Raw genomic sequence first — 22,722 nt, 5'->3', positions numbered from 1 at the left:
CCACTGGTTTGCCTGGTCCAAATTCGATAATTTGCAGGCCGCCAAGATAAAGATGACACAGTGGGTGACTGCTCGTCTGCTATTCTAGAAAGGTTGGTTGGTTGGTTGGTTGGTTGTTTAACGCCGCACTCAGCAATATTCCAGCTATATGACGGCGGTCTGTAAATAATCGAGTCTGGACCAGACAATCCAGTGATTAATATCATGAGCATCAGTCCAACGAATTGGGATCGATGACATGCATCAACCAAGTTAGCGAGCCTGACCACCCGATCCCGTTAGTCGCCTTTTACGACAAGCATAGTCACCTTTTACGGCAAGCATGGGTTGCTGAAGACCTATTCTACCCCGGAATCTACACGGGTCTTCTAGAAAGGGATTGCATGGGACTTATTGCGAGATGATAAGGAATTGCTGACTGCATCGAGACGCACACATTCTTTTATTGAAAGTAGGAGTCAAAGATTTTCTTCTGTGACACACAACATACCCGTATTTATTAAACATGAGGCAAATCTTTTACCAGCCTCAAGACCGTGATCTTTGGCTTTCTGCACGAACCCTGGGCTCGAACTGGACACGTTTGTAGTTTAACGCCGCACTCAGCAATGTTACAGCTACATGACGGCGGCCTGTGAATAATCGAGTCTGGACCAGACCATCTAGAGGTTGACATTGTGAGCATCGATCCACGCCGTCGGGGTACGATAACACGCTGTCAACCAAGTCACCGAGCCTGACCACACGATCCATTTGGTCTCCTCTTGCAACCAGCAAAGGGACCTACTCTAACCATGGGGGCAATGGCAGTTCACACGAAGAAAACAGTTCATGTATAGACCTTTACCTATGCATAAATTCCTTTGATCAAATAATAGGCCACGTGTGTAATGGGATGGACAAATTAGTATAGACAGCCTTGCTCTCGACAGGTTTATAACCAAGGTAGTCGTACACCTGTTGACATTCTTCATCAATAAATTTGACCTTGTCGTACTCCAGATGAAGACGCCATTCCTGGGAGGCCCTGGCCGAGTCGGCTTTAGAAATACACATGGAACAGTTCTCTTCATGTCCCCTCATTGTAATGTTCACTACATGGTCATACACTGAAGGGGTCAACGGCAGCTTCAAGACGTCATACAACTTCTGAGATATATTAAGTGGATGCTCTGCTAAATTTTCGTACAGAACCACATGAGCTCGTTTGGGAACTCTCTTTTTGATTCTGTCAATAACTTGTAAGTCATCCAATAGGTTCTTGCAAAAAGTTCCAACAAACGTCCAGAAATCTTTCAATTTATAATAACTGTACCGCCCTTCTGACCAAATAGTTGCCCGTGGGTCACGCACAAGGTGGATGACCCGCACCTTGGAGTCCCGAGACATAATTTCCCTGGCTATCTTCATGTTGAGGGCGATGGTTTTGGTGAGAATCACCTTGGCGTTGAGGCACGCCTTGTAGAGTTCAGGCAGACAATGAAGGAGACCAAATATGCCAGGCTTGTCTTGCAAACAGTCGGAGAACGACTTCGTTGTGCGGCTGTTTCTGAGATGAAACTGGCTAAGCGTATCGATGTCCATCTTCTCAAAGTCACAGTTCAGTAGGGCCGACATGACCCTTCGGATCAGGTACCGCTTGAAACTGTAGCCGGAGATTCTGCAACGAAGAGGCATAGGTAGACGTGAGTGAAATGGCGACAGATTTTATGGAAAGAATGATTAACATATGCAGGACAGGAGGCCAAGACTCTGAGTAGCCGACCCTTTAATATTCTATTTGGGGTAGGAGTTAAAACAAACTTATTGTGTCTGATAAGTTCCTATTTTCAACTGTCTGAAACATAATTAGTTTGATCAAGCTTTTCCTGGAACAGTATCGTTTTGTTTCGAAGTATAATTACTGGGTGTAGAAGCTGACTGTACAACAGGAAGGGGGTGATTATTGGGTGTAGAAGCTGACCTTGGTACCACAGACAGGAACTGATTACTGGGTGTAGAAGGTGACCTTGGTACCACAGACAGGAACTGATTGATGGGTGTAGAAGCTGACCTTGGTACCACAGACAGGAACTGATTGATGGGTGTAGAAGCTGACTGTACTACAGACAGGAACCATTTACTGGGTGTAGAAGCTGATCTTGGAACCACAGACAGGAACTGATTACTGGGTGTAGAAGCTGACCTTGGTACCACAGACAGGAACCATTTACTGGGTGTAGAAGCTGATCTTGGAACCACAGACAGGAACCATTTACTGGGTGTAGAAGCTGACTGTACTACAGACAGGAACCATTTACTGGGTGTAGAAGGTGACCTTGGTACATCAGACAGGAACTGATTACTGGGTGTAGAAGCTGATCTTGGTACCACAGACAGGAACCATTTACTGGGTGTAGAAGCTGATCTTGGAACCACAGACAGGAACTGATTACTGGGTGTAGAAGCTGACCTTGGTACCACAGACAGGAACCATTTACTGGGTGTAGAAGCTGATCTTGGAACCACAGACAGGAACTGATTACTGGGTGTAGAAAGTGACCTTGGTACCACAGACAGGAACTGATTACTGGGTGTAGAAGATGACCTTGGTACCACAGACAGGAATTGAATACTACACATATTCCGTCACACCCCAGACCCATGATGGTCAGTGTATGGAACTGGAAAGACTCCTGTTGAGATCATCTTCCCGAGGCAAGAGAGTTAATTTACTTAAAAAGTCCAGTTTCCACCCTTGCCGAACTAGGATGGAATTACTGTGCTCGATCGTAGCGCCACCAGTGGCTATTACCAGTTATGTCCCTTCAAAGCCTCTCCTATGGACCAATCAAATTCCAAATCAAATTCTTGTCTCGGGAAGATGGTTGAGAGGGGCTCATTACAGAAGATCAATTCTAGTGTACCCCTAAGGGTACATTGTACTCATGTCGGGAATCGAACCGGGTCTTCGGCGTGACGAGCGAACACTTTAACCAATAGGCTACCCGACCGCCCCCGTCAGAAGATGAACAGCGGATTAATATATTCTGAATGTGAAGGTGACGTCGACTTACCGAGTTTTGTTGCGATGGTGATATCGACTGAAATACATATAATATAGATTTAGGAAGCCTGGACGGAGGACTGGACAACAACCAGCAGTACTCATGCTATATTACTGGTGCCCAATATTCAGACATCGTCAGATAGTCTACCCTATCTGCAGCGATAAATCCGTTTCTGACAAGAGACAGGTGAACGGTGTTCACAGTAGACATCATTCAAACAATATCATGCCATTCAGATCGAGTCTAGACCATTGTGACGAGTGATTAACTGCATGACCACACGCTATCAGCAAGGTGACACATTTCAAACCACCCGATCATCAAACGCTAACTCCATATGTGACAAACGTGGGGTAAAGTTGATCTCCATATATGTGTGTGTGATGAAAACATAACCAGATTGCATTCCCAACAGAATGTGAGGTGAAATGGGGTTTTAACGTCGCGTCCAAGATTATTGCACTTATATAGCGACGTGCATGCGTGTGCGTGTGTGCATGTGCATATGCGTGTGTGTGGCTGCTTGTACTAGTCCGGACTGATGCCGATTTAGAGTGCTAGCCCCTTAATGCCGAGCGCCAGACAGGGAAACAACAAGTACCATCTTTTAACGTCTTTTGGTCCCAACAGAATGTATTTTTTGATAGCTGTGTGACTGCCTTGTTATTGTGATTGGGGTTTTACGCCGCTTGGAACGTTTATGTCACAGCATCTCAACTCATATTAGCTGAACGATCGATGGTTCTCGAGGATACAGAGAATCTCCTGGCGAATCTGGGATTCGAACCTACGACATCGGATCCTGGCCGGGCCAAGTGACAATATTCCACATGTTCAATCATCTAACATTTTGCTCTTATACATTCACGCTGAAAAAACGCTATTTCGTTGATAATTAATCCAATAACATCCTTAGTTATTTACATATGAGTGAGTGAGTATGGGTTTACGCCGCTTTAAGCAATATTCCAGCAATATCACGGCGGGGGACACCAGAAATGGGCTTCACACATTGTACCCATGTCGGGAATCGAACCCGGGTCTTCGGCGTAACGAGCGAACGCTTTAACCACTAAGCTACCCGACCGCCTCTATTAATATATAAAGTTTCAGTATGCAGAAATAATAAATAGTCCATTGGAGACATGAACTTGATTAGAAAGAAAATGGCAGCGAGTGTAATATACTGAAATAAGGAAATTAAATTGACTTACAATTTCCGTTTTCGCAAATAATCGAATACGGTGTGTGTTTCCTGTACCAGGAAGTGAAGCGGCTCGAAGAAGTAAAACACATCCGGGTGCTTAGAAAGGATGTCTCCTGTAAATGTCGAGCCACTGCGCATGTACGTGAGCAGAATGACTTTGGTGCGAGCTTTGGGTCGACAGGGGTGGGTCGTGTTGCACGGGAGAGATCGGTTGAAGAGGCCTATGGGTGGAAACAAAATTAAGCTTGCACGTCTCAGAGTGAGTGAGTGAGTGAGTGAGTGAGTGAGTGAGTGAGTGTGATTTTACTCCCAGACAGCAAGAGCACAGATGCAACAAGTCGTATGTAAATAATAGAGTCTGAACGGATCAACAGTTGTAAACATCAGCATCAACCCATACCATCGAAGCACGGTGACACACATTGAGTCTCTGACGTACTCCAGAGCATGTATCCAAGAAAGCATTAAGCCCCATTTCAGTGCAATCTCTAGAAGCCTATTCTCATCCCCATCTCAGCTCCAGCACCGGTACTTATCCCCATATAGAAATCTAGCAGTCATACGTATCCCCATAAAAAGATCTAGCAGCCCATACTGATCCCCCATCACACCTCTAGCAATCACACTTATTCCCATCACAGTTTACGCAATCACACTTATTCCCATCACAGCTTTGGCAGTCATACTGATCCCCACCACAGTTCTAGCAGCCCATACACATCCACATCACAGCTCTAGCAGCCCATACACATCCCCATCTCAGGTCTAGCAGCCCATACACATCCCCACCACAGTTCTAGCAGCCCATACACATCCCCATCTCAGCTCTAGCAGCCCATACACATCCCCATCTCAGGTCTAGCAGCCCATACACATCCCCATCTCAGGTCTAGCAGCCCATACACATCCCCATCTCAGGTCTAGCAGCCCATACTTATCCCCATCTCAGGTCTAGCAGCCCATACACATCCCCATCTCAGGTCTAGCAGCCCATACACATCCCCATCTTAGGTCTAGCAGCCCATACTTATCCACATTACAGTTATAGCAGCCATACGTATCCTCATCTCAGTCTAGCTGCCTTACTTATCCCTATCATAGCTCTAGCAGCCCATACTTATCCAGATCACAGTTCTAGCAACCATACGAATCTTCATCTCAGTTCTGGCTGCCTTACTTATCCCTATCCCAGCTCTAACAACCCATACTGATCCCCATCTCAGCTGCCTTACTTATCCCTATCCCAGGTCTAACAACCCATACTGATCCCCATCTCAGCTGCCTCACTTATCCCTACCTCATCTCTTACAACCCATACTGATCCCCATCTCAGCTGCCTCACTTATCCCTACCTCATCTCTTACAACCCATACTGATCCCCATCTCAGCTGCCTCACTTATCCCTACCTCATCTCTTACAACCCATACTGATCCCCATCTCAGCTGCCTCACTTATCCCTACCTCATCTCTTACAACCCATACTGATCCCCATCTCAGCTGCCTCACTTATCCCTACCTCATCTCTTACAACCCATACTGATCCCCATCTCAGCTGCCTCACTTATCCCTACCTCATCTCTTACAACCCATACTGATCCCCATCTCAGCTGCCTCACTTATCCCTACCTCATCTCTTACAACCCATACTGATCCCCATCTCAGCTGCCTTACTTATCCCTACCTCATCTCTTACAACCCATACTGATCCCCATCTCAGCTGCCTCACTTATCCCTACCTCATCTCTTACAACCCATACTGATCCCCATCTCAGCTGCCTCACTTATCCCTACCTCATCTCTTACAACCCATACTGATCCCCATTTCAGCTGCCTCACTTATCCCTACCTCATCTCTTACAACCCATACTGACGGACATTTCAGCTGCCTCACTTATCCCTACCTCATCTCTTACAACCCATACTGATCCCCATCTCAGCTACCTCACTTATCCCTACCTCATCTCTTACAACCCATACTGATCTACATTTCAGCTGCCTCACTTATCCCTACCTCATCTCTTACAACCCATACTGATCCCCATCTCAGCTGCCTTACTTATCCCTACCTCATCTCTTACAACCCATACTGATCTACATTTCAGCTGCCTCACTTATCCCTACCTCATCTCTTACAACCCATACTGATCCCCATCTCAGCTGCCTCACTTATCCCTACCTCATCTCTTACAACCCATACTGATCTACATTTCAGCTGCCTCACTTATCCCTACCTCATCTCTTACAACCCATACTGATCCCCATCTCAGCTGCCTTACTTATCCCTACCTCATCTCTTACAACCCATACTGATCTACATTTCAGCTGCCTCACTTATCCCTACCTCATCTCTTACAACCCATACTGATCCCCATCTCAGCTGCCTCACTTATCCCTACCTCATCTCTTACAACCCATACTGATCTACATTTCAGCTGCCTCACTTATCCCTACCTCATCTCTTACAACCCATACTGATCCCCATCTCAGCTGCCTTACTTATCCCTATCCCAGGTCTAACAACCCATACTGATCTACATTTCAGCTGCCTTACTTATCCCAGCTCCATCAGCTGATGCCTGTCCCCATCCCAGCTCTGGCAGCCCGCACTTACGGTTACACTGAAGTCTACTTGGCACAAACACAGAGGAGAGGTAATGGACAAACATTTGAGGATAGGATGTATTTTGGGTATATGTATGTATATAAGGGTAGCGATCTACATGTATACGTACCTGAAAACTGTCTGAAGAGGCTTGTGGACTCTGGAAAAGATATAGCCGATTTCAGTACTTGGCGTACAATACCACAATCAGACCCTCATGCAGATATTGATGTGATTGACACAAACTTTTATCTAGTTTACTTTCTATGCAATTTATTTGTTTTATTTAATAAGTTGACGTCGGCTTTCAACATTATTTCAGTAATACCCCTACGTGATGCAGTTCTTACCCCGACGTGATGCAGTTCTTACCCCTACGTGATGCAGTTCTTACCTCTACGTGTTGCAGTACTTACCCCTAAAGGATGCAGTTCTTACCCCTAAATGATGCAGTTCTTACCCCTACGTGATGCAGTTCTTACCCCTACGTGATGCAGTTCTTACCCCTTCGTGATGCAGTTCTTACCCCTAAAGGATGCAGTTCTTACCCCTACGTGATGCAGTTCTTACCCCCACGTGATGCAGTTCTTACCCCTACGTGATGCAGTTCTTACCCCTACGTGATGCAGTTCTTACCCCTACGTGATGCAGTTCTTACCCCTACGTGATGCAGTTCTTACCCCTACGTGATGCAGTTCTTACCCCTACGTGATGCAGTTCTTACCCCAACGTGATGCAGTTCTTACCCCCACGTGATGCAGTTCTTACCCCTACGTGATGCAGTTCTTACCCCTACGTGATGCAGTTCTTACCCCTACGTGATGCAGTTCTTACCTCTACGTGATGCAGTTCTTACCCCTACGTGATGCAGTTCTTACCCCTACGTGATGCAGTTCTTACCCCTACGTGATGCAGTTCTTACCTCTACGTGATGCAGTTCTTACCCCTACGTGATGCAGTTCTTACCCCTACGTGATGCAGTTCTTCCCCCTACGTGATGCAGTTCTTACCCCTTCGATGTTCACAAACCATGACACATAATAAGCGCGAATCTGAGATTAGAACACAGAATGGGTTTCTGGCACACTCAATTCTCCACGACATACGACATCGTGGACACGATTCTACACGCCATACAACGTCGTGGAAACGACTTTACACGACAAACGACGCCGTGGACACGATTTTACACGACATACGTGTTGAACAAGTTTCTACACGGCATACGACATCGTGGACACGGTTCCACACGACATACAACGTCATGGACACGACTTTACACGACATACGACGTATTGGACAAGTTTCTACACGGCATACGACGTGGTTGACACGATTCTACACAACATGCGACGTGGACATGATTCTACATGAGTGAGTTGTGTTTAACGCCGCTTTTAACAGTATTCCAGTTATATCACGGCTTAATGTGGGAGGAAAGCCAGAAGTAATGCAGGTCTCAGACGTTTACCACTCCCATGAAACCCACGTGCACGGGTATGGTGGTGACAAACCTAGAAACATAATCAGGGCGAACTGGGATTCGAACCCAAAGTCATAGGTTTCTGGGGTGTCCAAGGGACGGAACTCTGCATAGCGGATTGCGGCGGCTCAGACGACTGGGCCACCTGTGCCACGAAATACGACGTCGTGGACACAGTTATAGGCGGAGATCATATTTCGGGTTCATAAAAAAACAATTATTGACCTCATATAAAGTCAATAATTTAACTATACTACTCAAAAGAAGTTAAGGATCACCTGATTCTTTCATATTACAATAGTTAATCTCTCATGCCATGACAGATTAACATTACCAATATGAAAGAATCGGGTGATCCTTAACTTCTTTTGAGGAGTATACAATGTACAAAAAAAGACATAGGCAGATTCAGCATGTCATGAGGAATGTAACGAGGTCAGAGATCAGGAGTCCACTCATCGGTTGTCTCATACGGTTGTCTCATACGGTCAAGTGTAAGATCTTCCGGACGACCACTGCACTAGAGGCATGTGGATTGCGTATGGGGTACTACGTGGACTGGCCTTATTACCAGTTTAAGAATATGATCAACACTTTGAGAAGCTATTACGGGATTGCCTAAAAGTCGGACCGGGCCGGGCCAGGCCAGCGGGTAATACTAAAAATGGATTGCAGAATATTAAAACGAAACGTGCATATCTAGGCAGATATCAAATGTCCACAAACGTATAGTTTTGGTCAAGTAATTGAGTTTGAATCTGGGAGTATATATTCGCGAATGTCAAACGTCTGTCACGACATGTGTTAATAATTTGTTCATTGCAAAATCTAAAAGATTTTAAAATGTCTTCTTTACGATTACATCAATCAAATAGTTGTTTGTATGTGTGATATGCTGTTATGCTGTTTGTTTATGTACCGATATATGTATGTGTGTATTTATGTGTGACTTGTATATTCGCATCATAATATTTGCAACAGCAGGTACAATTATTCTAAATTATTTTTTTATGTACAGTTTACTCTTATTAATTGTTTGCAATGTCAAATGAAAGCGACAATAATGTTAGGAGATTCCAACAAACGGAGACCACTGATTGGCTTAAGTTTCTAGAGCACCACTTTCGGGTAATTCCCATTCTACTTTTACCGTAAACAATCAGACCGGAAAATCCAAGACACGTGACCACTTGTATGCCAATGAATATGTCGGACAACTCCGCATCATACAATAAAATCATACACCAACTCTGACATCGTGGAGGCAGTCAGACACGAACCACGACGTCGTGAACGTCTACATAGTCTCACCTTTGTCAGTAGTGAATAGTCTCGGTGCCCCGGTTGTCCTCACCGGAAGTGGGGGAGGCAGATACCCCGTCCCTGTGTTGTCTGCGAAACAGAAGAGTGAGTGAGTGGGATTTATAATTAAAAGTATTTGAATTTTGTCACGGCGTGTCAGCTTAATGGGAAAGCCAGAAGGGATGCAGATCTTGTTTGTTTGTTTGTTGTTTAACGACGCAATCAGCAATATTCCAGCTATATGACGGAGGTCTGTAAAATAATCGAGTCTGGACCAGACAATCCAGTGATTGACATCATGAGCATCGATGCACGCAATTGGGATACGATGACATGTATCAACCAAGTCAGAGAGCCTAACCACCCGATCCCGTTAGTCGCCTTTTACGACAAGCATAGTCGCCTTTTACGACAAACATAGTCGCCTTTAACGGTAAGCGTGGGTTGCTGAAGACCTATTCTACCCCGGATTATTCACGGGTCGATGCAGATCTGGGACGTGTATCGCTTTGGTGAAACCCACGAGCACGGTATATTGTTGACAAACCGAGGATCATAATCAGGGCGTCATATGAATAGTGGTTGGAATCCAAAAAGGCGGACAACCTCTTCACAGTTACAAACTACGGATATAACGAATTTTAACAGACGCTTTAATTCGGTACAACCAAGTTTTACTTGACGGGTGGTCTTGCTACTAGTGTGGTCAGGTCAAAACTAATGTTTCGTTAGTGGATAGTTTTGGGGGAGTTTTCTCTCTGGTACTCACTTACTCTGGTGGCACTGAGCTGAAACTTATTGGCTAGACTCTTATATTTCGTAGCCCGTTTTCTAGTAATCCTTGGATCACCAACTGTCTGGTTTAGGTCAAGTAACTATTTACTATTTGGAGTCAAGTTACTCTTTTGGTCAAGTAACCTTTTGAATAATTGTGAGTCTAGATACTCCTTAGGTCAAGTACCTTGTATTTTGGGGAAGTTTAGAATTTCCCTGCTCAGTCAAAGTGGCGGAGTCTTTAGTCTATAAGATTAATACGCTATTCAGGCGTTTATCGTCAATTGTATTGTCCAAGACACTTATGAATACACAATGCCATTTAGAAAGTGGTCAAATGTAACAAATGTTGTATTTGGGATAACACTTTCTTAGTAAAGTACAGGGGCGGTCGGGTAGCCTAGTGGTTAAAGCGTTCGCTCGTTACGCCGAAGACCCGGGTTCGAATCCCGACATGGGTATAATGTGTGAAGCCCATTTCTGGTGCCCCCCGCCGTGATATTGCTGGAATATTGCTAAAAGCGGCGTAAAACCAAACTCACTCACTAGTAAAGTACAGATTCTCCTACTTTTTGGGGGTTGAGTCCCGTCCGGGATTCGAACCCACACTTGCCAGAGTGAGTCACCTAATCGCCTTCCACTGTGGAAGCCTCGGTGGCTGAGTGGGTTAGATCGCTGACTTTGTGTGCTGTCGATTAGGTGCCTCACTGTGGCAAGTGTGGGTTCGAATCCCGGACGGGACTCAACCCCAAAAAGTACGAGAATCAGTACTTTACTAAGAAAGTGTTATCCCAAATATAACATTTGTTACAAGACACTTATGTTAGGGATAAGCCGTTTGTATTTATTTCCCGCTATTTAACCCAGCCGAGGTTATTCACTTATTGGAGAGATGAGTTAATTAACTCGGGTGTTAATTAGTCACAGCCGACTTAAATGGCTGTCTCTGCATCTTGTCAATATCTTGTCAATATCTTGTCAAAGTGTTGATTTAGCTACCCTCTTTTTATTACTGTTATACCACCGCTAAGCTAGTCAGCCTGTATATTTGTCCTGGTTTAATTAATCACTGTTCGTTGTCAGTGTAAATTGGGTTTTTGATCCCTTTTATTGTCATCTATGCTTCCATCTGGCTGATATTAATAAACCGTGACCCTACAACCACGTTTTCATTATTACTTTATTTTTTGTCTATTGACACCCTGGTATCTGCATGGAGCATAGATCCGTGACACGTCATCGTATCCCAATTATGAAGATCGATGCTCATGATGTCAATCACCAGATTGTCTGGTCCAGACTCGATTATTTACAGACAGCCGTCTACCTCAACCCCTTACACACAACACCACCCCCCATCCCCACCCAGACTCACACGCACATGCGACCCGTGAAGATCCGGGGTAGAATTAGGAGATAAACATACTGTGTTTTCAATGTAGAGCTAGGTTACCTGTAGATTTAACCCCGCTAAATTGAATTTGGAACCGAACGCGCAGCGTGAGGTTTCAAATGTTAAATTTAGCGCGGTTAAATCTACAGGTAACCTAGCTCTACATTGAAAACACAGTATGTTTATCTCCATTCTACCATGACTAAATAAAACGCGAACTCTTTGGTGTTAGCAAATATACTGAGTGAAGCGGCATGGGTTGAGTCCAGTGTTTTGAGTGGGTTATCGATCTGAATTACGGAATTACCGAACAAATTATGGTGCCGTATATACTCAAGCAGTTTGTTTACACCGTAATACTTCACTCTAACATATGACAGGCATTGAAAGCATATAAGCACGGCAGCTTGGTAAGCTGACATGAGGTGGGCATCCCTAAAGAAAACAAAGCAAGCTTTTCAAGGCTTTCGCTCTACATCGCGCGTCACCATTATGACGTCATATCGCTCATTGTGACGCGAAAGAAATGACGTCACAGTCGTATATAGAAAAGCGCCAAAATTCCAAGCTCTCTGTGTCTCCAAAACGTAAAATCATTCCCTGTGTAGATTTCTATCGTGTTTTCTGCACGAAATGTATTGCCACACATCCTTTGAATATTGTAGTAACCGCGTCTGTGCATTTTGTAACCTGTAATTACAGATATAATTATTTAAATATGCCGACCGACACTGACTGAAAATAGTACTATTCTATGAATATTAGCTTCCGCGGTGATGCGGCCGTCAAACCAACTGTTTCAATCAGAGGGGGTTTATTGTGATTTAATAGCCTCTGATTGACCAATCAGCATCGAGTAAATTCCAAATTCATGGTAGAATAGGTCTTCAGCAACCCATGTTTGCGGTAAAAGGCGACTATGCCTGTCGTAAGAGGCGAATTACGGGATCGCGTGACCAGGCTCGCTGAGGTGGTTGATGCATGTCATCGATCCTAATGGGCGATCTTTTTGTTCCAAAGGACGATAACTCTCCTTTTGAAATGATATAAGCGACGGTCCAACCTGTCGCTTCCGGTCTGGTTCCCGGATCAATGCGCGCTGCGACAACGACTGACATGTAGAGACGGAGCCAAGCTAAAGAGTTATCCTGTTGCACCTTCGTTCAAAAACGGTCGTTTACAACTGAATATTTTTAACTAGCACATATTTTGTAGTGATTATTAGTTTATATTATCAACATTTGTTGAGTCTTCAACTACAAGACGAATTGTCACTTTGGAATATAGCGGGGAAAACGTCATGAAAAATGGTATATTGTCACGGTATTTTCTACGTCAGAAAACAGCGAGGCATTCTGTCAGTCTGGGCTAACATAGTGCATCGATGAAATAATGCAAACTCATTTTATTTATCAGCCTTTGTGTTATTTCCTCCAACAATTCATGCATTCAAATCTCAACAAATACAACCACGAAGTTCAATTTAATAAAATTAGTGATACGCCAACATTTGCAGCACACAGACATCTTTGACAGGCCTTTACCAATGATCTATATAGTAAGTATACATCCGTGCCTTTACAAATATTTTAAGAAGAAATAACGTTCAAAATAATAAAACAACTGATTTTAAATGTTACTTTTTTTTATATCAAAGTTAAAGTTGCATCTGAATATTTAAATTTATATTATTTTTGTACAAATAGGCCTAATGAACATCTACCATGCAGCTATTAAGCACTCAGTTACTCAGTTGCAATATGCATACTAGTCATCATACTTTGAAATAAGAGATTTACCTATATTATTCTGCCCCTTATAACATGTGTCCCACCATTAAGTGCTCTGAGTCATCACAGGTGTTAATTCATTGATCCATCATTTCTTACAGAATTCTGATACTCATGCTCTTAAAATAGTAGTTAATTACAGAGATGTGTCCCAACAAACAACAAATCATACTGAATACCCCACAAAATGTGTATGATACATAAATAGATCTAAATCAAAGTTTTATCTTCTTGTTTTAGTAACATTATATTTTTTTTAATGTTGACAAATTTCCCATACAAACCCACACACTATCCTGCTGTATCTAAGTATCCTGATTTTCATTCAACAGTACTTCAAGACACCTGTATTTTAAAGTATATTTTGTAGTTATTATTATCATATAGCAAATATGAATTTTATATGAAAATATGAATATGAAAGTTTATCATCAAATCTTCTGATAGTTAAATAAATGGAAATTGAACCCCAGTCATTCCATGTAGATAAATGGATTTATTTATGTTATTTGTTTTTGCATATAACAGATTATACTTACATATTTTACAGTCAGTGTCTATAATCAGGCCCAATATGTATTTTGACTGAACATTTCAGTCAATATGCATATTGACTGATTCACTCAGGTAAGGTATATTTTTTCTTAAATTTTCATTCATTTATTATTGACTAAAAATAGGACCGGATTTTAGACAGACTGGCTGAAATGTATAGACTGCATAATTTAATCTTCTCAAATTAATTTGGATCTAGTTTGATCTTATCAAGATCAAAGTAACTTATGTAAGAAATTAAAAATGTTTTCACAATGAATTGATTGATTCTCCAAACCTGAAAGAATACCAGAGTCCCAATACTAGTACACATGCACAAGTGTGCCAAGATATTAAATAAAATAATAAGAGTCATTGTGCAATGCAGATATCTTTTGGTGTGAAGTGAAAAAAGAAAAACATTAATAATTTGTTTGTTGGAATTTGAAACATCAGTTTAGAACAAGGAAACATAAAAAGCAAGGCCTAATGAAGTTAAGAATCAGCTTTATCTGTGTCACAATCATATGATTATTGTCAATGCAAACTGAATGTAGACACTGCATTGTTAATACACAAACAACATTATAGAGATTGGCAATTAGTATGAATATATTGTTTTATTTTATAAAAATTGTAGTTGGTACAAATACTCTTGAATATGTATTTTAACTAATTTATAGGGTCCCCTGTGTCTGAATTGGGTTTTTTCTGCTTTGTAAAATTAAAAAAAGGCCAAAATAATATATATCTTTCATTGATCATATTAAAATATAATCATGGTAGTATTTGGCAACAAACAGCTACCATTCATATACATAAAATCCTTGTATACAACATGCACCATTTAACCCTTAAATATCAAAACAGATTTCAGTGATTTCCATTTCTTTTATTTTGAAGATTGTATCATGATATCTAGTTGATGACGTAATTTTACAGTGCCTGTTACTCTTACAATTTCTTGAGAACATTTCTCATTGCTCTCAGTTATGTATCTGACAAATACTTACACGTGTTGCTGTCAATATTCACAACATTGAGCCTACGGGCAACGTTGCATGAGACCTTCACATTTCGCGTAACGTATCGCCTCACAGTTTAACATAATGAAATGCATGCATATGATGTGGCCTGCTCGGCGATGCTACAACATAGATATAGGAACGTATACAAAATCTACTTAATTTTCATAATCATACATCAAGGGCAACACTTTCAGTACCGATTGCAAAACGTCAACAAAGCGACCTGGGAGGAACGATCAGCTGATTTCACCGCATCGCTTCGAACGCCTATCTAGTGGTTAACTATACAATATAATCAGTCGTGGTCATCCCTGATGTATAATTATATCAAGGAACATATATTTCCGGACATGGCAATAAATAAATAATTGTTTAGGCGAAAAGATATACTGTCCGCACACAAGTGTGACCGTTGCCGACAGAGGTGAAGGTTGTACTGGTTAACTGTCTATAGACGTCATAGTAACATGTAGTGCTCGTATCGCGCATACCACATGCGCCGTCAGTTTAAGGTTGGACCGTCCGGGTCAGCGCACCTAGCGGGTTAGTGAAGGGAAGATAAATTGAAAAAGATCGCCCATTGCGGGGATCCATGCTCATGATATCAATAGTTGGATTGTCTGGTCCAGACTCGATTATTTACAGACCTCCGTCATATAGCTGGAATATTGCTGAGTGCGGCGTTAAGCAACAAATACACAAACAAAAATCACACGCACATGCAGAGTACGCACACACATAACAGGTCGAGAGCAGCGATGGGCTTCGACAGCCATGACACTGCGTGATGTGTGCGTCGAGGCTCTCGGAAAGCACACAACTAAGATTTGATGTTTTTTTAGACCGCGTCTCTGGATACTGCATGTCGTCCCTATTATAATCTGCAGACTGTTTCAAGTTTAAAAGATCACGCACTTACCTCTAACATAAAGTATGCATGACAAAACCATCATCCCCGCTATGACTGATAAAACCCTTTTCTTCGCAAACATCCGCATGTCGTTTTACTTCTCTACGATACCTGCACCAGCAGACACCGCATCTGCCAATCAGTCTTGAAATACATTCCACTTTTCGCACGTGGAAATCGTGCTAAATGTCACAGAGGCAGTTTGAGACTCGCTGACGCGCCTCATTGACAGACCGTGTCTCTTGTGGGTACGTTTTTACATTCTTGCTGTACACAACGGCATATCAATATACAGATTTTCAATTTGGCAACTGGGAAAATAAATACACCGTACATGACATATACATATGGAACTTAACAGCGGGACATAGTTTACCTAAAATACATACAGGTTGTCTTAATAATATTGCAAATCTTGCAAAATTTTCTTTATACAGTAAGCTTTTAATTTTGAAAATTGACAAAACTTAAAAAAACTTAGGTGTTATACAGTATTTACTTTGTGTATACGTTTTCCGATGTCTTCTTAAGTGCGGGCATTATAAAATAGCATGATATTCATCTCCAGAAAAAATATTGCACAAAATACAAATTCTACCCTTCTATTCTATCCTACAGCCCATCTCCCAACAGGGAATTCGAAGTGATGGCTCGCAGTACGGTGTTGCAGGAACTCTGTCCAACCACTCTTAGCTAAAACGTGTAGATGACTTTCAAATTTATAACATGTTTTAAAGTTTCTATAAGATTTTCCTTATGAAGAATTTGATAAAGATGAAAGTCATTTTTTAACATTTTGACCCTCTAACGTTGATTTAACAATTATATTACAAATAAAAGTGAAATTATATCACGGCTTCTCCAAATAAATAAACAAATAGCCTGTTTGCGAAAAAATAGTTGGAAGATATTTGATCCAGTTCTGCATATTTTTACCAATATAACTGCCAGTGTACATGATTTAAAGTAGCAGAGATGGAAGCTTATTTGATTTACTACAAACAGTATTTGTTTGTTTGTTTGTTGTTTAACTCCGCATTCAGTAATATTCCATATATATGTCGGCGGTCTGTAAATAATTTTCTTACACACCTGTGGGTGAGAAACCCATTTGAAATAACTGGTATCAAACATATGTGTGAGATCGAATTCCAGGCCCGTGATTGGCTACTCCATGGTGATGACCTAGGGTCAGATGATGACGGACTACTTTCTTGAGTGTAACAGCGTGTTCTTGGTTTTTGTCTAGTATGCATTTTCATCATCGCCTTGATAATCCACAGATAGGACGGAAACCTTTTTGTGTAGGGTCACATTATTTATGAGTAGTAAGCAGCACATAGGATGACGTCACTTATGACAGTGGTATTATGTATTAATGCGCTACTGCAATCATGAGACAAAATTCATCGGTTCGATGCTAAAAAGGTGCGATTTTAGGGTGTGTAAGAAACAGATTACTGCACTCGTGCCTGTCAGATACCATTGATCTTACAACTCGTTGTTACAAAGCGTATCTAACTCGCTTTCGCTCGTTAGATACGTTTTGAAACAACTCGTTGTAAGATCAATGGTATCTGACAGACACTCGTGTAGTAATCTCTATGTGTCTTGACCAGACAACTCAGTGCTTGACACCATGAGCATCGATCTACGCAATTGGGATACGATCACATACAAATACCAAGTCAACGAACCCGACCACCCGATCCCGTTAGTCGCCCCTTAGGTTATCTCCCATTACTTACACGTCCCACTTGTCACACACCTCTATATTCCCAGTTGTTACACGGCCTTGGAGGAGGCCCGAATGGGATTTACTCTCTGGATGCCGATTTTTTTTTCTGGCGCACATTTTCCTAAGATCGGAAAAGTGAAGGTTGTGCGAGAATTGCGCTCACGCGGCACTGGATCTACCCCTGGCTATAAAATTACGCAGAAATTACGGAGAATAATAAATTTCCTATTTGATGGTGTAAATTTAGCCCGCAAATATTAAACAGTTTTAAAAAAAGACACTTCTAAGTGTTGTCCGAGAATTTATTCTGCGTTGAAAAACAGTACATTTATCCGCTTTTTATCATACACCGATAAAAGTACTGTGCGACGATTTTTTTTATTTAGAAGCTTTACGGAAACTGTCAGCGAACAAAATACTGCCTAATATCTGAACGACATAACTACATATCAAATGGAGTTATATGCGTATGTATAACGACATACTTTCAATGCCAAAAATAGCATGCCGTAAATGACGAAAACTGATTTTTCTCGATGACGTCAAAAGGCGACAGAGAGGTTACACACGTACAAAGAAAAGGGGGCATAACTCCGCTATGCTTAGCACTAGTTTATTGTAACTCAGGTCACTTGATGAGAATTAGCTGTGGGTAAGGATTCCAGAGGGTTAAGTAAGACAACACCTACTCACCTAGTGATGGACGCGTAACTAATGGGAGGATACCGCCCCTCACGACAATCATGGGAGGATACCGCCCCTCACGACAAGCATGGGAGGATACCGCCCCTTACGACAATCATGGGAGGATACCGCCCCTTACGACAAGCATGGGAGGATACAGGCCCCTTACGACAAGCATGGGAGGATACAGGCCCCTTACGACAAGCATGGGATGATACCGCCCCTTACGACAAGCATGGGAGGATACCGCCCCTTACGACAATCATGGGAGGATACCGCCCCTTACGACAAGCATGGGAGGATACAGGCCCCTTACGACAAGCATGGGATGATACCGCCCCTTACGACAAGCATGGGAGGATACCGCCCCTCACGACAATCATGGGAGGATACCGCCCCTTACGACAAGCATGGGAGGACACCGCCCCTCATGACAATCATGGGAGGATACCGCCCCTTACGACAAGCATGGGAGGATACAGGCCCCTTACGACAAGCATGGGATGATACCGCCCCTTACGACAAGCATGGGAGGATACCGCCCCTCACGACAAGTATGGGAGGATACCGCCCCTTATGACAATCATGGGAGGATACCGCCCCTTACGACAAGCATGGGAGGATACCGCCCCTTACGACAAGCATGGGAGGATACCGCCCCTCACGACAAGCATGGGAGGACACCGCCCCTCATGACAATCATGGGAGGATACCGCCCCTTATGACAATCATGGGAGGATACCGCCCCTTACGACAAGCATGGGAGGATACCGCACCTTACGACAAGCATGGGAGGATACCGCCCCTTATGACAAGCATGGGAGGATACCGCCCCTTATGACAAGCATGGGAGGATACCGCCCCTTACGACAATCATGGGAGGATACCGCCCCTCACGACAAGCATGGGAGGATACCGCCCCTTATGACAAGCATGGGAGGATACCGCCCCTCGCGACAAGCATGGGAGGATACCGCCCCTTACGACAATCATGGGAGGATACCGCCCCTCACGACAAGCATTGGAGGATACCGCCCCTTATGACAAGCATGGGAGGATACCGCCCCTTACGACAAGCATGGGAGGATACCGCCCCTCACTACAAGCATGGGAGGATACCGCCCCTTATGACAAGCATGGGAGGATACCGCCCCTCACGACAAGCATGGGATGCTAAACACCCCTCATGACAAGCATGGGATGCTAAACACCCCTCATGACAAGCATGGGATGCTAAACACCCCTCATGACAAGCATGGGATGCTAAACACCCCTCATGACAAGCATGGGATGCTAAACACCAATACTAACTCAGATCTGCACGGGTCGCTAGATACAGTAAATAGAAGGCGAGCCCAAAATGTAAACTATTCGAGTACTTTTATATATGAAGCTTTCTTCCCTAAATATTCGGGTTCATGGCCTTAATTAAAAAAATATCTGGTTTTGCAGCTGTAGCTGTAAAAATGACTATTCTCCAGACCACCGCCTCCGCCCCCGCCCCCCCCCCCCCCCCCCCCCCAAGTATCAAATGGGCGGTGCCAAATCTGAAAACGTTAACCTCCTCTTACTACATATGTTTTCATACATTATTATTTTTAATAATAGTATTCTTTTTAATTTCATGAAAAAATACATGCATTTTGTTTGCAAAGTTAGATTGTCATATTCAAAATACAGAAACTGAAACAACTTTTGTCACATTTTGAGAACGTAATATATTTGAAACATCAAAAGTGCCCGATCACTTCGACTGAAGAGCAGTTAACATACACATAAAAGGCTCATTATACAGTGCACACTTATATCACGTGTGCGTGTGTGTGTTTGTGTGGCTGCTTGTACCGGTCCGGACTGATGCCGATTTATAGAGCTAGCTCACTGAGATACCATGCCGCAGTTTAACATGAATACCCCACTCAGACACAGTATACTGACTCCGGGCCGACCAGTCCTTGTTTTAGCCCCTTAATGCCGAGCGCCAGACAGGGTCACAACAAGTACCATCTTTTAACGTCTTTTGGTATGACGCTCTACCACTAGACCACGGAGGCGGTCCCCTGAAATAAGACATTGATAAGGTAGATTTGTTTGAACGTAAGGTTTCCTTATTGTAACACACCGTTACACTCCGTTTTCTAGTTGTATACTCTCTTTATCGCTTTGATGATGAAATATGTTTGTTATTTGCATATTGACAGGGATATTGACATATCAAGACAGCACCTGTATCTTGATAAACTAAAAATATAAAACAGTACTTACACAAGATGTACGTGGCACCCATGCAGATGCACACAGCCACCACGCCCTTCATGTGGTTCACCGACATCGTTGAAATGGCTGCAAGTCAAGTCAGGCCTGTTGATTGTGACGGTCATAAACTCCAGCTGACGACCAGCTGTTGGGGAGATCCACACATGCGATGTCGCTTATTGTTTAAATTCATCCTTCTGAGAAATTTGATCGTCATCAAGTTGTACGCTGTCAATATCATCGACTGAAATCAATTCGTCTGTATACTGTCCTGGTGAGTGAGTGAGTGGGTGGGTGGGTGGGTGAGTGAGTGAGTGAGTGAGTGGGTGAGTGAGTAGGTGGGTGAGTGAGTGAGTGAGTGGGTGGGTGAGCGAGTGAGTGAGTGAGTGAGTGAGTGAGTGGGTGAGTGAGTGAGTGAGTGAGTGAGTGAGTGAGTGAGTGAGTGTCACGCCACTTAAAAGTTCCCCATATCACGTCGGGAGACACCAGGATTTTTAGCTTGCTTTTGTCAATAAGGGGAATTAATCCCTAGTCTCCGGTTGGCGAATCAACTCTTTATAGAAACTCGCAAACTCAACACCCCTACAGACATTTGAGTGGACTGTGCAGGACCTTTCTATGGGAGCGTATTAGTGCCACATTCTAAAACTATTATCATCTACGTTGTAGATACTACTCAACTCTAACTTTTATCTCCGTAGAAGATATTTTTATCTTCGTAAATGGTATTATCATCATGCGTGTCGTTACTCAGACAGCATAATTATCTTGTGATGTTGCGACCTTGGTTGGATATAGTTTATACAAACATAGACATTTCAAATAAAGAATATTATAAGTACTTCATTGATATTAATGTATTTAAATCTTTGGAAGCATGTTGCTCGTTTAGTTTCAATTTGCATTTTCCGTATTTTGTACATGTCATTTCAAATTGCTAAAACAACAACCCAAAACTAACAAATATGTTCATTTATCAAAACAAGACTTATACCTTCAGTGCTTCTAATGATGTATAAGTTTGATATATTATTCATAGTTTGAAATTGAACGATTCTCAGCCTTCATATTCACGTTTCACCCTTGTACCCAATTTCCGTATTGTCGAAATGAAGATCAACATATTCGAGTGGTAACTCCGACATAAACAAAAGTTATGGTTGATATTTAATTTCGTTAAAATATTGCATTATGGCCTATAGTTGCATCATTTTTACTTGGACCAAATGCACGTTGAGCATCCCTGTTCGTAATGGTTTAATTTGAAAACAGTAAAATACTTTTTAAAACGATTTTTGATTAATTTGAAAACTAAGTCAACTAAAGGTTGGAGATCAGTATGTACTTTCCTCTTTTTATTAGGGCTGTAAGACAATGCGGCGTGCGTCATCCCCGTCTGCCAGCTGCCTCACACTCACGTGTTGGTTCGCGGATGTTAACCTGGACAAATATTAACGGTTTTGATTAAATATGGTTCCTTTAACATACCTTCATTAATGGAAGTTCAATTTATAAAATAAGCCAGTCAGAAAATATTTAGTCGGTCAAATACCACGTGATCAGTCTAGACCTGGTCTGGTGCTAGTTTCTGCATGGTCAGTAACGTCGACACATTTATATGAAGAGTTACGCTATTTAATGTTAAGATAGTACCTCAATAAACACACGTCAAGGTTGAACGTAAAACAAATCGGTCATTATTAATTAAGCCAGATGTTATATAAACTGACCCAGAACTATTGTCAACTCGAGAAAGTAACGTAGTCAAAGTCGATAATTCGATAGTAGATGGTACTTTCTTCAACGTAGATTATGATATCATCTTCGTAGATGTAAGTATCACCTACTGAGATCAAAGTATCATCTACGTAGATGATATTATTTTTGTTAGAAGGTGTCAATAATACGCTTCCATACCTTTCAAAATGTCACCGGATTTAGATGATACGATTATATAACTGGTCTTTCTC

General features: G+C 42.5%; 1 protein-coding gene across 4 annotated transcripts; it reads right to left on the bottom strand.

Moving 5' to 3' along the window:
* Window positions 1–427: 427 nt before the first annotated feature.
* On the bottom strand, window positions 428–20,871 carry LOC124139054 (carbohydrate sulfotransferase 4-like). 4 transcript variants are annotated; one of them, XM_048384572.1, is made up of 6 exons: window positions 20,762–20,871; window positions 9,655–9,735; window positions 6,991–7,020; window positions 4,265–4,478; window positions 3,057–3,083; window positions 428–1,660 (listed from the first exon to the last, which is right to left on the bottom strand). In XM_048384572.1, exons 1-6 carry the CDS (start codon window positions 20,826–20,828, stop codon window positions 868–870), a joined length of 1,212 nt encoding a protein of 403 aa, XP_048240529.1. In that variant the 5' UTR covers window positions 20,829–20,871; the 3' UTR covers window positions 428–867. The 4 variants fall into 4 exon arrangements, with proteins under 4 accessions (XP_048240529.1, XP_046361986.2, XP_046361988.2 ...); XM_046506030.2 differs by lacking the exon at window positions 20,762–20,871 and adding an exon at window positions 16,084–16,227; XM_046506032.2 differs by lacking the exons at window positions 3,057–3,083; window positions 20,762–20,871 and adding an exon at window positions 16,084–16,227.
* Window positions 20,872–22,722: the final 1,851 nt, after the last annotated feature.

Source organism: Haliotis rufescens, unplaced genomic scaffold, assembly GCF_023055435.1.
Source record: "Haliotis rufescens isolate VD_foot unplaced genomic scaffold, xgHalRufe1.0.p SCAF_5, whole genome shotgun sequence".
Lineage (NCBI taxonomy): Eukaryota > Metazoa > Mollusca > Gastropoda > Lepetellida > Haliotidae > Haliotis > Haliotis rufescens.
Note: the sequence above shows the minus strand (reverse complement) of the source record. Positions and strands in the feature narration are given on the sequence as shown.